Consider the following 14,260-nt stretch of genomic DNA (forward strand, 5'->3'; position numbering starts at 1 on the left):
GAGGGGGAAGGGGCCGTCAAAGCACTTAATGACTCATTTTGCATATCCAGGATCTACTCCTGAAGAGATTAAATAACAGTAGTTAACGTTTATGGAGGTGAAGTTGGTAAGCAGCTTCCACGGATTAGCACATATCTTCCTCCTAAGGACCCTACTGAGTACTACAATTATCCCCAGTTTAGTGATGGAGGCAGAGACACAGAGAGGTTAAGTTACCTGCCCAAGGGCATACAGCTTAGAAGATAAAGGAGCTGTCCCTCCCCACCCTCAGGATCAGGCAGGAAAGGATAAGAATAACAAACCACATCTGTTCACAAAGAGAAAGTGACAGGCCATACAGAAGGCCAGTGACTGGGGCAGGGTCACCCAGGAAGTTCCCATGAGGCCACAGGAACTGGGCCATCAAAGCCCCTGGCATATCCCCTACTTCCCCCCGCAGGCTGGCATTTGGTGGCTCCCTGCCTTACTCAGAGGATCAGAGGTGAGGTGTACAGGTTTGCTGCCCAGACAGTCTCGGAAACCTCCCTGCAGCCTGTGCGAGTGAATGCGGTCAGCATCCGGGCCGCCGCCTAACCTACCAGAGCATGGCCAGATCTCGTTAAATGGCTCCCTGTGGGAAACAGGTTTTGTTGGGTTTTTAAATGCAGTTTCATTGTTACTCCCAACCCCTGAATGGAGGCTGCTCTCCATAGATGTGGTGTGGCAAACCTCTCTCCTCAGCCCTTACCACTGCTTGATCCCTTGAGGCATTTGTTTCTCTCACTTCCTCCAGGAATGGGGAGTTTCTCAGGTGGCATCAAGAACCCATGGGTTGGAAGGAAGTCAGAGCCAGAATCTGATCCCACTCCTGACCCTGCTAACAGGAGCCCTTCAGAAGTGGCAATTACCAACCAAAAGAAAAAAAGTAACAATTACCAAGAGGCTTAAAAGAAAGCCAGGTGCCCTTAAATTGGGGAGGAAACAAACAGAAAGCTTTGTTCCCAAGGACCATTTCCAGTAATACACCACCTCAAACCCCTAGTTAATTTTGTTTAGGAATGGTTTAAAAGCATGAAAGGGCTGTAGATTTAAAAGGGTAGGGCCATATTATTGTTAGAAAAATTCAGAGAAAATGCCCCCTGCCAACACCCCCCCCAAAACCTGAGTAAAGTACCTGAGAGAATTAGTCAAATTAGCACCCACATGCTGAAGTAATTGTATTTTTTCATATATATCAGACTCTTAAGTAACTTGACAGTTAACAGAGCTGATTCTTTCAGACTCAAAAGTGACGCTTTTATTCCCTTAAATAGCTTTTTTGACACATAATTAGAAGGGCCGTGGCAGTGCCCTGGCAGCGGCCAGCAAGGCAGCCTGCCAGTTGCCCCGGCCCTGCAGGAGGTTCCCCACCGCTCCGGCCTCCTGGAGCCTCGCCAACCCTGGTCTCTGAGGTGGCCTGGGGTGGAGTAGAGGCCTCTGTGCTTTGATGAGCGGCTGGTGCTGGGAACCCACGCCCTGTCGTGTTTCGGGCCCTGTGCTGGGCTCGGGGTCCAGAGGAGAAAGACCACCCCGCCCAGGAGGGGAGCCAGACCCCAAACAAGCGTGGGAGTGCAGTGATGGAGGCGAGAGCAGAGAAGCTTTAAAGAGAGGGGGATGGTGGAACATGATGAAACCTGCCCTGCTGCGTCTGATGACTAAGAAGGTGCCTATGCTGGGTTTCTAGGGACCAGCTGGAGTTCCCCAGCCAGAGGATGAATCCACCTTGGGCTGAGGGCTAGCCTGTGCAGAGATGAGGCAGGGGATGGCAGGAGATGCCCTTGGAGAGGCCTGGGGCGTAGCCGGCTCGTGCACCTGGCGTCAGACCTGATCTGCAGGGTGCAGGGGCAGGGCCGGCATGTGACTGACGGGATGGAGGGCAGACTGAAGACTATGAGAGATGAGGGCAGAACTTAGATAGCAGGGAAGGAACGAATACGGCAAGTGTGCCAAGTAAAACTGGCAGAGTAGGAAGGGAGGTTGCCAGCCGAGAGCCTCGCAGAGGGGCTGGAGGGAGAGGAAAAGGACTTGACGTTGAGGAGGCCCCGCTAGAGGAAGCCTCCCGGAGTGACGGGGCGCGGGAGTGAGCAAGGCGGAGGTAAGGGGTGCGGAGGGGCCGGCGGCTGTAACAAGGTTGCTGCGCGGGCAGGTGCGGAGGTGAGAGCACAGCCCCCCTCCCTGGTGGACCAAGCCCCTGTGTGTGGACAGCGGCCTTTTCCAATGTGTGTGGGTCCAATACGTTTCCCACCTGAGCGGCTCATAGTCGTGCAGACAGTTTGAGAAACGCACAGCTCAGTACAAGGCAGAAAATGGCTAATATTCTAAGGGATTTTGAGAAGATACCAGGCCACGGTTAGAAAAATGAGAAATAACCTTGAGCTCCAAGGCCCAGGACAGTATCATGGAGAAGGTGGCACGTGAGCTGGAAACACGTGGGACCCGTCGGGGAAGAGACGGAGGAGTGGACGCGTGAGGCCTGAGTCATCATCGTGGATGACGAGCTCCTCCTGGTCCCACACCATGGCGGCGCTTCAGATGCGCGCCGTCCTCGCGTTTGACCAGTATCGAGCTGGCAGGATGGCTGGGAGAGCAGCTGTCCACCCTGCAGAGTTAGCTCAGCTCTGATGAACTCCCCGGGTGCTGGGGTGGTATACTTACCCAGACTGAGCCCCAAAGCCTGGTGCCATCCCAAGCACCGGGAATGCAGCTTCTCCAGCTCCCGGGCCTGTGTCCCTGTTGTGGCGACTGGCCAAGGCCAGGCTCTGCGATCAGACTGAGTCCCAGCGCAGTCCTGCCACTACCCTGATTCAGCACGGCCGCGCAGCCTCACCGCTCCATTTAAAGAGGATGGTATCAGGAGGTCGTGAGGGCCCAGAGGGAGAGCAGGGCGGCCAGCCTAACGGGGCTGACCCACAGGCCTCCGCGCTCCCAACCAGAGTCGGCTTGCATGCTTGCGGTTCAAATGAGTGAGATGGAAAGTCCAGCCACAGGCAGCCCCGCTGCACCGCGGGGTTTCATTTTCTTCCTACGGCCTGGCTATCCTCACAGGAACACTCAGGGTCTTCCAGCAATGCCGCCACGATCCATGCTGGAAAGAGGGGCTCCACAGATTCTTGAGGGCGGATCAAAGGTTTCTGCACAGACACGCCCTGCTCGACACTTGCCTTTGGCTGTGGTGCTCTGAGACTCTAGTCAGTTTGTCCGCATCCTTAACGTGTTTGTTTCCTTACAGTTCGAACAAGAAAATCAGCGCCTGATTGGTGAAATGAACAGCCTGTTTGACGAAGTGAGGTATGTGTGTGCTTCCTTTGTGAGCCGATGGCCTAGTTTACAACTTTCCGCAAAACTAGGAACTTTATTAATTTACTCTGGTGCCCAGGCATCCACATGTGGCCCTTGGGCCAAATGTAGCGCCCCTCCCGCCATTTAGGGGGTCAAGGAAGCTGCCTGAATTCACTGACTCCCCTCGACTTGTGGGCCTGTGAGATAACCCCACGGGCTGCCACGAGGCTCCCAGGTGCTGCTGCCCCATCCAGGAGGATCGGCTCATGATGGCAGATGACACCAAACCTAATGACCACTGCCACATGGGGGCTGGTTACACTTAATTACTCTAAGATGAAAGGGAGACCTCGTGAGGGACGGCTGACAGAGGGAAGCCCTGCAGATGGCTCCACTGGGGTCCGGCTGCTCCCTCACCAGAGCGACCAACCACGCAGAAGGCCCGTGGCCGTGGCCCACACAGGTATGGTTACCAGCCCTCCGGTGAAGGCACTCCTTGCCCTGGGAATGCCGGGAGCATTCTGAAAGGATGCGCCGAAACTCTTGTTGCACCGTGGTCACTTCCCAAAAGAAGATGCATCCTGACGTTACACTTGCGCGGCCCTGGAGACTGAGTGCAGGTGTTTCCCTCTGATCGCTGCCCCCGGCTCTTCCCCCTGTCTCTGCCTTCACAGGCGGGTCTCCCAGTCCTTCCTCAGAGATGGCGCTCTCCCCACCCTCACCCCTCCTTACTCTTCTCCCAAGTCTCCTCTCCTTCCCTCACCTGGTCTAGGGGGACTCGAGGCCTGAGCGACACAACTAGGGATCATCTCCCCATCGAACATTTCCGCTTCCTCCTGGGCTGGAGCTCAGCCTCTAGACGTGCCCCTCCCGGCCCGCCCCAGGGCCACCCTTGCCGCCCATGAAACGGGTAGAAGCCCGCACACTTAGTTGCTGATCCCAGCATGCGATGTTTTCAGCCAGAATCAGGTTTCCTTTCAAAGTTGGGTTGAGCGGTGAATGCACTCTTCCCCCTAACCTGCTGAGAGGTAACAAAGTTGGGTGACAACACATTCTGACGTTTTCTTTTGAATCCCCCCCATGTGTCACTGTGTTGCTAGGACAGGGCTCGGCATTAAAGGAGACTTGACTTTGTGTGACCGGGCGCAGCTGCGTGCCCCTGGCCCGGGCACTGGCTCAGGAGGCTGGGCCCCGGAGCCAGCTTATCCAGGGGGGCGGGGTGGGTTTCCAAACAGTCCAGTATGCCCCAGTAAGCTGAGGGATGTTAAAGGGGAACCAGTAAGGAGAGTGAATCTTCCTCTGCCCGTGTTCTCCTTCCCTGAGCCTGACGCGGCGTCCCCTCCCTCTCTCATGCCTTCACTTAGAAGAGACGACTTCTTTAGAAATGTGTGACACTGCTGTTAAGATCACCAAGTACTAATAGTTAATGTGTAATCTTTTTTTTTATGAAGGCAAATCGAAGGGAAAGTGGTTGAAATTTCCAGACTCCAAGAGATATTCACAGAGAAGGTTTTACAACAAGTAAGAAAAAGTATAGTGGTTTTAAGATTTAGCTTAAAATGGGGATACACTAAGAACTCGGGACATTTCTTCTGAGGTCGTTGGGCCTCTGCAGCTGTGTGCCCAGAGCCTCCCCTTCCCCGGGAGCAGCCTCTGCAGTCCGGGGCAGCTCCCCACACGCCCCAGCCCTGTGCAGCGGAGCACGTGGGGGAGGGAGGCGGCTAGGTTTTGGTTCTGGATGTCCTCTGGGAAGCTGGGGAGCCTCTCTGAACTACAGTTTTTTCATCTGTAAAATAGAGTGGCCCTTGCATGGTTGTCGTAAGGCTCCGAGAATAACCCATGGAAAGCACCCAGCACGGTGCATGAGTAGTAGCTTTTCAGTCAGCGGTGTTACAAGCTCAGACTTGGCCCTCTCAAATGCCGCGTCCCCGCCACCTCAGGTGTCCCGTCCTCACAGGAAATGTGACTGTCCTCATACATGGATTTTCATGTCATTTCTACCTGCCTACAGTTCTGAAATTCTTCCAGCAGCCACTAACTGGCAAAATTTTCAGACACCTGATAAATTCTCCCTGTTGTTTTTAGTATCCACAGACTGGAAGAGTTTGAAAGACAAAATTATTTTTCTTCACTGTGTTATTAGACTGGGCTGCTTGGCTTAAGATACTCCACTCACAAGATGCCCCCTAAACCACACAGCCAGTCAAATCATCGCACGTTGGGTACACAAGGTGGTTCACAGGAGGTGCCCTTTTCACTAGCGTGTTGCAGGAACCATTCTAATATGTATCTGCTAAGCCTTCACTTGGAAGCCTGATGGCCATCAGTTCAGCCTCCGGACACAGAAAACAGCTCAGTCAGACGTCTCCCCCTCAGAGCACCCACTTGTCCTTAGAGGCAGCTCGGCGTGGCCCTAGGAGCTCAGAGCCCAGGTGGAGTCAGACAGACGGCCCCCACCCGGTTCCCCGTCATGCATCATGTGACGTGAGCCCTTTCCCCCTCAGCAAAGCGGGGCTGAGGTCACCTGCGTCACTCTCAGGGGTGGCGAATGGGATCCGGGCCCCCTCAGGCTCTCAGTCCTGGAACCAGGAGCCGTTGTTTGTGGGCACGGCTGTGGCAGACCTGGGTAATGCACTGTTCACTAGCGCGGCCAGAGCCACGGGCCAGGGGCCTTCACTACAGCAGGGCTGCTTACATGCAGCAAAGTACTCTGAGGTCCTGGGGCCCAAGTGCACTAAAAGCCCTTACTTTTCACGACCATTTCTTCTGCTCCTACACTCAGCCCAGCCACTGAGGAGCACTGATTGCCCTTCACATTTGATTCTCAGCTGGGGGCTGGTTCTCGGTTAGGAAGCAGCAGTCCCGGGGTTCTGGACATGTGCCCCAGGAGGTGGCAGAGAGCCACTCAGGGCCCCACCCTGTGTCACCCCCAGGGCTCTGGGCCTCGACCTGGGAGGGATTTGCAGAGCACAGGCTGAGCCCTGCCTGGCTCCCTCGGGGTTTCTAAGACCTGAGAAGAGCTGAGTCTGTCTGGGCTTCCTCATCTATGTTGCAAGGTGATTCTTACCCACCCTCTCATGGGAACAGTGGCCGTGGTCAGCCAGCTCCCACTTGGAGATTCTCTAAAAAAAAAGCGAGATTTTGGAGCAAAGCAGTCCTTGGCCCTCAAGTCCTTAGACTATGTGGCATTCACTGCTGGGAATCAGATGGCTGAAGGTCGATTTCCTCTCTGCGGTACTGTATCAGTCAGGTTTCCCTAAAACCCACACTCATCTATATTCCCTCCCCACCGCCTAGAGGGAGAGATAGGCCTGCTCCTTAGACCTCAGTGTGGTTCGCAGCCGGTGCAGGGGTGCAATGGTGGGTGATTAGCCACCCACTCCTGTGTAAGCCCAGGATCCCATGTTTAAGCTTTCCCAGTATTTGGAGTAAAATTTTTGCAAACATCCTGCATACCATTTTGATTTTTAAGTTTTAGCTTTTTTTTTTTTTTTTTAAGAGAGAGAAAATGGTGATATACAAAGTGCCATTTTGAAGCTAGCACGTATGTTTTAGAGCCACATGTGCTTTGAAGCCCCTGGCATGTGGTGGCCACTCTGCGATTGAACTCTTCCTGTCCAGTGAGTGGAGGAAGGCGGCCAGCCGGGGTGGAGGGAGCACAGGCACCGGGTCCAGTCCCAGTCCTGCAGCTTGGATGCTGTGTGACTCTGGGTTTCTCTATGCTTTAATTGTTTCCCTCTTGTAAATGAGAGTGTTGCCTGCCTGTCGGGTGCTATGAGGACCCATGGGTTCATGGTGTGTAAAGCCCCAGCACTTAGTAAGTGGCAGCTACTGTTACTATCGTGACATACACTCGGCGAAGGAGGTGGCAGTTGTATTTATCTGCTGTTCTCTTCCCCGACAGGAAGCTGAGATTGACAGTATTCACCAATTAGTAGTAGGAGCAACTGAGAATATCAAGGAGGGCAATGAAGACATCAGAGAGGTGGGTACTCTTGGGGCACCATGTCTGATTTGGAGGGGCGCTGAGTCCAGGCAGTAGTGTCCACCCGGTCAGGGCCCTGTGCACAGGGCTGGTCTCAGGACTGCGCTGGATGGGCCCGTTCCACCCTGCCAAGCCCAGGACCCCACTCACTGCCCTGCAGAGGAGCCAGCTGGGGCGCAGGGGTCCCTCCCTAAGTCTGGGCTGGGCCCCACAGGAGGGGCTTGTGGGACCCCTCCAAGGACCCAGAGCCCTGGTCGCTGTTTACAGGGCCACCACAGTAGACTCTGTTGAGTGGACTTTATTTTCTGAGTGCAGTCCTCAGGTTTGGGTTGACGTGGGACCGTTTTTGGACCACCACTGCCATCGCACTACTAGGAAACACACGTCAGGGTAGTGGACACACGCTCTCATCCTGTCTGTATGGGTTTAACCCTGGGGTGGACATGAGTCATTTTTCCTGGGAGAATTGTGCATGATCTCCACGTGATGACTAACCAGAGAGGGAGATGCAGCCCATCTGTCTAACAGACTTTAAACCCACTCTTTGGTTTTGCTTAATAATTAAGGCGTCTGTGCAAGGTAAGCATAGGGTTGAGCAGTCCACACAGTCAGAGCCCCGCAGGGAGAGCATGTGCAGACACACGAGGCAGTTGAGAGCCTTTCCAGCCTAACCCCCCGTGCCCCGCCCCCCAGGCCATCAAGAACAACGCTGGCTTCCGCGTGTGGGTGCTCTTCTTCCTGGTGATGTGCTCCTTCTCCCTGCTCTTCCTCGACTGGTACGACAGCTAGGCGGCCACACCCGGCAGACAGCGCGCTGGGCGCGCTGTCGTGGTCCCTGGCGTTGGAGCCATCGGTGGGGAGGGGGCACGGAGATATGTACTCACAAAAGGGACACCCGACTTGTGGTTTTAAGCCCATGTAGTAGCTGAAAAAGAAAACAACACAACTAAACGTGGTCTGCGTCACAATCCTGCGGCCAGAGGGAAGGAACCGGGAGGGTGATTATTCCTGCACCTGATGGGGCCGCCCCAGGGAGCGGGGCACGCGGGCCTCCTGCTCCACAGACGTCTCAGGCTTGGAGGAGGCGCCGGCCTTTCCCTCCGGGTGGCAGCAGGAAGAGCAATGGCCAGTAGCTTCTCACAGCACATGATGGATTGTTTCCTGTGGCTTCTTGTCTGCCTCAGCCAACTGATACACAGACTCATCGTGCGGTAGAAAAGGTATCACCTTCGCCCTGTGAGTCTAGTGAATACAACTACAGCCATTTAATGTATTGTTGGTGGGTCCAAGGTTAGAAAGTCAGTGCGTGCCCACCTGCCTCCTGTCTGGGAAGAAGTGTGGGGACGGGGCCTGGCTCCCCTCAGAACTGCTGCCCCCAACACTCTCCTGATGGGTGGGCAGGGGGTGGGGAACGCCCAACTTGCGGCCACTGGGGCCCACGGAGCTTCGTCCAGAGGAGGACTTGGGCCTCTCCACCCACCAGAGCCCCAGGAATCAGGAACGCCTGCTTGTACTCAGGCACAAGGCATCTGCGGCCACATCTGTGCAGAAAGCGCCCGGTGCGCATGGGCCCCCAGGGTGTGGGTTCGAGGGCTCTGCACAGACAGTCCGGGGAGCACCACGGGGATCCTGGGTTCTTTATTTGCACAGAGTGAAAATGTCAAAAGTTACATGTGAATGAGCTTACAGTCAATAAAATACATGTCTCCTAGAAAATACAAATAGGGTTGCCTTGACACTGCATTGACATGGGCTGGAATCTGCTGATAGATGCTATCTATCTATCTCCACAGAAGTTCTGGCACGTAGTTATTGCTCTTACGCGTCGGCACAGCTTCACAACATCCATGACTCTACGCCCACCCACGGCTCCGAGGTCATGGTCGTTGTTTCCAAACAAACACCCTTGGTAATAAAATATACTGTTATGTTTTGGAAGCACATTTCAGGAAACAGTAATGGAGTTGGCCATGACCACCATGCTTGTTCGCAACAGATCTTGCACTATTTGTCATTTATTATTTTTGATCTAAAAAAACAGTGAAACTTTTGACATGTCCACCAGAAACAACACATTTAAATAACATGGAAGAAAATGTCCATGAACGTCTTTTTTTCTATTTAATCATCTTACACACTTAGTTTATCTAACTGGCAATTTTGTAAACATATACTTTAATGTCAAGATTCAGGTTGAAACATAATTGTCTTACAAAGATTGTGAATGAAAATGTCATAACTGGACTTGCAAGTGCGACGCCAGCCCCCCTCCCAGCCTTTCCTGCCTGTTTCTTACATCAAAGGAGTTACATCTGTCCCACAAAATAAAAATTAAAGTAGCCTTGGCTTACCAGCAATTACACTTTCACTTTTCTCACCCAGCTAATTGTTTTAAAGCTAAGTAGCTAATACAGCTGTCGGTGCAAACTTATTCATAATAGATGTGAACAAAAGGGCCGGTAGGTTTCATTCCTACTCAGCCCATCACAGAGCAGACAGACTAGCTACAGGGAGACGGGTTCTGCAGCCTGTGGCCCAGGGTCCCCTCTTCCCAGAGTCCCCACCTCACATGCTCTGACCCAGTCCACATGCACTGAGGGAAACACGGCTCCCCTGCCCAGCGGGCGCCCTCTGTACCGAGAGGCAGCCTTCTGCCTGCAGCAGTGACCCCTGCCCGAGCCGACCTGCCGCAGCGCCTGTGCACTCAGGAGTGAGCACGGGGCAGGCGAGGGCACAACTGCGACCTGACGGCATCTTTCCTTCCTTCCCTCTGACGCTCACTATGGTGCATCTTGACCACTGGCACTATTGCCATTGGCGGGAGGGGGGAAGAAACGTGCAGTACAGCTTGCTCTTAGCAAAGCAAGGGATCACTCTAGATATGGCTATGGTGTAAGGTTTGCAAACGGCAAGGTGGTTTAAAAAAAAAAAAATCAATCCCACAAAATGCATCATTTATCTGAAGTCTGAACCCCTTGCATATCCAGTGTAAATTTATTTTTTGACAGCATCCAATAAATCCCAGTAAAGTCGCTAAATTAAGATTCTTTACCATGGGAAGTGGTGTCAGAGCTCTTCTAGCAGTGCTGATATGCCCTGGATTTTATGCCATGGTGGTCTGCAGCAAGCTGTGTTTGCAGAGCAGCATTAGCAAACAGAAGCAGGTGCACCATACATGAGTAACCTCTAAATTATCAGTAATTATATCTAGTGAAATGTCCCTCAAGGTCGCTTTGTTACCTTCAAGTGACACTGTAAGGAACCTGCCCATCTCGCTAAGCGGATTTCTCAGCAGCCTCAGTCTCCTGCTCTGAGAGCTTCTCTTCTGACAGAACTGACATCCACGGCGACACCGAGCGGGTGATGCTCTGCTTGGCCAGGTTGTAGTGGTTGATGACGGTGTAAAATTTCTCCCGGGCGTTGGAGTCTTGCTCCGCATAGTAGCTCTCCAAGCCTTCTGGGATGCACTGGGTGTTCTGAAAGACAAGCCGCCCCCTGAGATGCATGCACCGATGCAGGAGGGAGGCCCGTGAGTCTCCAGGTAGCACCCAACCCGTGGTCACTGAGCACCTCCCTGGGCTTGGAGGAAACTCAGAGATGAGCTGACTGCCTGACACTGATTGCATGGTAACGGGATGGACGTCTGTACAAGGCCGTGGCGACGGGACTTACACAGCGGGCCTTCCTGCTTCTTTAAAGATCTTAACACTCGTGGCCATTGATTTTAAATCTCCTAGAAGACAATGGAACTTTTGACATGTCCACCAGAAGCAACATATTCAAACAGTGAAGGAAGGGAGTCAGAAGGGCTCCTGGGAGCAGGGGTTGGGGGCACTTGACCCAAAGGAGCCGATCCTCGGGGCAGGAGGACAGGGACACAGGCTGAAGAGAGGCCCGTGGCCAGAGCCGCAGGACACAAACGCTGGGGAGAAGGCAAGGGTCGGGGGATCAGGACACACCACCTACAAGGGCCTGGTAGGGAGCTGTGTGACCTGGAGATCCAGAGAGCCCAGGAAGCCACGAGGACCCCATGAGGGCACGTGAGGGTGGGGGGCTCTCGGGGGGCAGCTGTCGGCTAAGGGAGAGGCACTTCCCTACAGCTTGTGGAACCCGGGGGTGGGGAGGTCAGTCCCTAGCTCTTGTCCGCTCACCGGGGGTCTAGGGCCCCCCAAAAGTCAGGCTGCCTTCCCTTGTCCATCCAGCAGCCGGGCTAAGCCGCCGCCCACCCCGTCTCCACGTCGCTCGCCAGGCCCTGAGGAAGGGGTCGCGGGCTGCATTCTGCCTCCCCCCGCCCTTCTCCCAGTGGCAGGCGGGCGCGTGGGGCCCAGCTCGCGACACGCTTCTCAGCCCTCCCGGCAGCCAGTAGAAGCCATGGGGCTAACTTCTGGCCAACGGGGTGTGCGGGGCTGTGACAGGAGCAGGTTCTGGGGGGCTCCTGCCCTCCACCGCTCCCTTCTCAGCGGCTTTGATCGCTTGGACTAACCTGCCTGGAGAGGGACAACACCCTGGGGGCCGGCAGCGCAACACGACAGAATCGGGGCTCTAGGGGGACCTCAGGGAGCCCCACTGCCTGCGAGCTGCGGCTTTAATGAGAGAGAGAGAGAGAGAGAGAGAGAGAAACCTTCCATCTGGCGGAAGGCACGTTACCTGTGTCTCTAAGCAACCAAAGCATTATAGGAACGCCAAGGTCTGTCACACACTGAAGGGAGACTGCAGTAACAAGGGTCCTGGGCCTTGGCTACCTTCACAGTCACCAGGGAGACTTTTAAACCCCCCTGATTCCCAGCACCGCCCGCAGGGTCCGGCTAGCACCCCCGAGCAGCATCTCAGCCAAGGCCACCTCGCTGGCAAGAGCGCAGCCAGGATTCTACCAACTCCTGGGGCCCAGCAGGACACCCCACTGCTCGATGCACTCCTCTGCCAATCTGGGCTGAGCAGTCTCCCAGCGTGGAGACCGTGACAGAGTCTCTGATGGTCACCAGGATGGCCGGTGGCGGCTACTGCCCTGTGGACGTGGGCGCCAGCCTGGGATGCACGGGGGGACCTCCTCTGGGAGCTCTGTCCCTGCCCGACCCGGGTTTCTTCAGCCTCCAGAAGCTAAAGGCAGGTTAGCTCCGTCTCCCTGTTAAGGGGCTGCTCCTTGGAGTCTCTGCAGACCCAAGGCCCGTCTCCACATCCCCAGCCCTGCCACCACACCGGTTCCTTCTGACAGGTGGCCAAGTGCCTTCCGGGCACAATGTCTCCCTGTGAGCTGAGATCTGTTAGTCCCATTTCAGTCACAGCAAGTGAGACCCAGAGAGGGAAGGGACCACAGGGCAGTGTGGGAACCGAGCTCCAACCCGGGCCTCCGCTCAGTGCACTCCAGACGTCGCCCCACCACCCGCAAAGCTGCCGATGGTGACTGCTCAGCTCAAAGGCAGAACAGTGAGAAACAAGGCAGCGAGGTCCCCCCGGGGCGCCGGAGCAGGACTGTACGCCCTGGCAGCTTCAAGTTCAGCCAGCGTTCGTCAGGCCCCAGCCGGGCACACCCGGTCCCGCCTGGGCTCTCAGCATCCTCAGAGGTGGGTGTGGCAGAGCTCCGTCCGCAGGGCTCAGGGGGCTGGGCTGCAGCGGGGAGGTGCTGCCCGGGAGGAGCTGCTGAGGCCAGGACCAGGGGAACCCGGTGAACGCCACAGCCTTCGTCAAGCCCTCTTCGGGCACCAGGCGGGCAACGTCACCCAGTGGACCCGGAGGCCTCCCCACTGTGCGGGCCCATTTGCCTGGTATCAGGAGCAGCCACACAGGGCCGAACACATGATTTGTGGACGAGAGAAGGGACCACGTCTCAGTCTTAGAAAAGCTCCCATTTGAGCCACCGCAGAGGCTGGGCTGAGTGTGACCCAGGGCCTCCTGTTCCACCTGTAAGTGAGCGAGCTCCCTCTCCGTCCGGATGCTTCTTACAGGGGTCACCAGCCCTGTGTCTGCGAAAAGGAGTGTCAGCCTGAGGTTAACAGGCTCTCCCACAGGTGGGCTGCCCATCGGGTGCAGAGCCGCTCACACCAGTTCTGGGCCAGGCCCTGGGGATACCACAGGCCCTGCAGCCCCGTGCCCACCCCGTGGCCTCCAATCAGGATCCAGCTCTGCTGCTCACACTAGGAAGGGGCAGGTGTGGCCACTCGGCAGAGGGAGGGCAGCGCTACCTGGCGTGGTTACTGGCGGATGTGATGGCGCCATGCCTGGTCCAGCCCTGGCCCACCTGGCTGCTATTTCATCACTCATGGGTCTGGGAGGATGGCAGGTGGTGAAGGAAGGGATGTGGTTTGCGGGCAGTGGGCTTTAGACAGCTCTGGGATTTGCCAGAGGTTTATAAATAAGTTGAATTTGACAGCAGATCCATCCATCCGCCTCTGTTCCCTGAGCCAGGGCTTCTCAGAGATGCATGGCTCACTGCCGCTGGTTTAGTGAAGATGCAAGGGAAAATAATAAACGCGTGCTTTCCCCACAGCCCTGATACCACCCTGCCCCACGGAGAACTGGTCTCCTTACCAGGTTACTGACCCTGAAATACAGACTAGAAACACCTGCCAGCTAGCTACTTCCAGGAGAGAAGTGACAAAGGGACGCAGTGTGTTTACGGCCCGGCGCCGCTGGGCTGAGGCCGGCAGGAGCAGGAGGTCACATTACAGGCCGAGGTCACGTTCTGCCTGAGCCTCAGTCCCCTCGACTATAGAAAGGAGCTGATGAGGACTGGCCGGGCTGCTGTGAGGACTGCAGCCAGCGCAGCACAGCGGACAGCAAGGATAAGAAGCCCACAGGGGCCCGCTGAGGTCATGCATGCCCTTCTGTCATCGGCGTCCTGAGCCCGGCCACGCCTGGGCACTGGGGAGCCGGGCCACTCTGCAGGGGCAAACCGTCTGTTCAGCCCAGGGCCGGCCCTGCAGGTGAACTGGCCCCTGTCCAGCAGGCCGGCGGCCACCCTCCTCCCCCACCTGCAGTGCC

At 55.7% G+C, this 14,260-nt stretch overlaps 2 protein-coding genes across 10 annotated transcripts in view; one reads left to right on the plus strand and one right to left on the minus strand.

The window, feature by feature from the left end:
* STX18 (syntaxin 18) overlaps positions 1-8,233 on the plus strand; it is a 120,097-nt gene extending 111,864 nt beyond the window's left edge. For 2 of the 3 annotated variants that reach the window (XM_022567018.3, XM_022567020.2), the window contains exons 8-11: positions 3,248-3,306; positions 4,749-4,818; positions 7,202-7,282; positions 7,976-8,233. In XM_022567018.3, coding sequence (XP_022422726.1) covers positions 3,248-3,306; positions 4,749-4,818; positions 7,202-7,282; positions 7,976-8,071 — 306 coding nt within the window. In that variant the 3' untranslated portion in view covers positions 8,072-8,233. Of the gene's footprint in view, positions 1-3,247; positions 3,761-4,748; positions 4,819-7,201; positions 7,283-7,975 lie in introns of those variants that run through there. The other variant, XR_002643655.3, reaches the window with a different exon arrangement.
* NSG1 (neuronal vesicle trafficking associated 1) overlaps positions 8,115-14,260 on the minus strand; it is a 32,585-nt gene continuing 26,439 nt past the window's right edge. For 2 of the 7 annotated variants that reach the window (XM_089911647.1, XM_022567021.3), the window contains one exon: positions 8,905-10,758. In XM_089911647.1, the coding sequence (XP_089767773.1) occupies positions 10,558-10,758 (201 nt within the window). In that variant the 3' untranslated portion in view covers positions 8,905-10,557. Of the gene's footprint in view, positions 8,208-8,904; positions 10,778-14,260 lie in introns of those variants that run through there. The other 5 variants (XR_016393231.1, XM_089911644.1, XR_016393230.1 and 2 more) reach the window with 5 other exon arrangements.

The sequence above is a fragment of the Delphinapterus leucas genome, chromosome 5 (assembly GCF_059928025.1).
Source record: "Delphinapterus leucas isolate spDelLeu-1000000601 "Yukka" chromosome 5, BTC_Dleu_Yukka2, whole genome shotgun sequence".
NCBI lineage: Eukaryota > Metazoa > Chordata > Mammalia > Artiodactyla > Monodontidae > Delphinapterus > Delphinapterus leucas.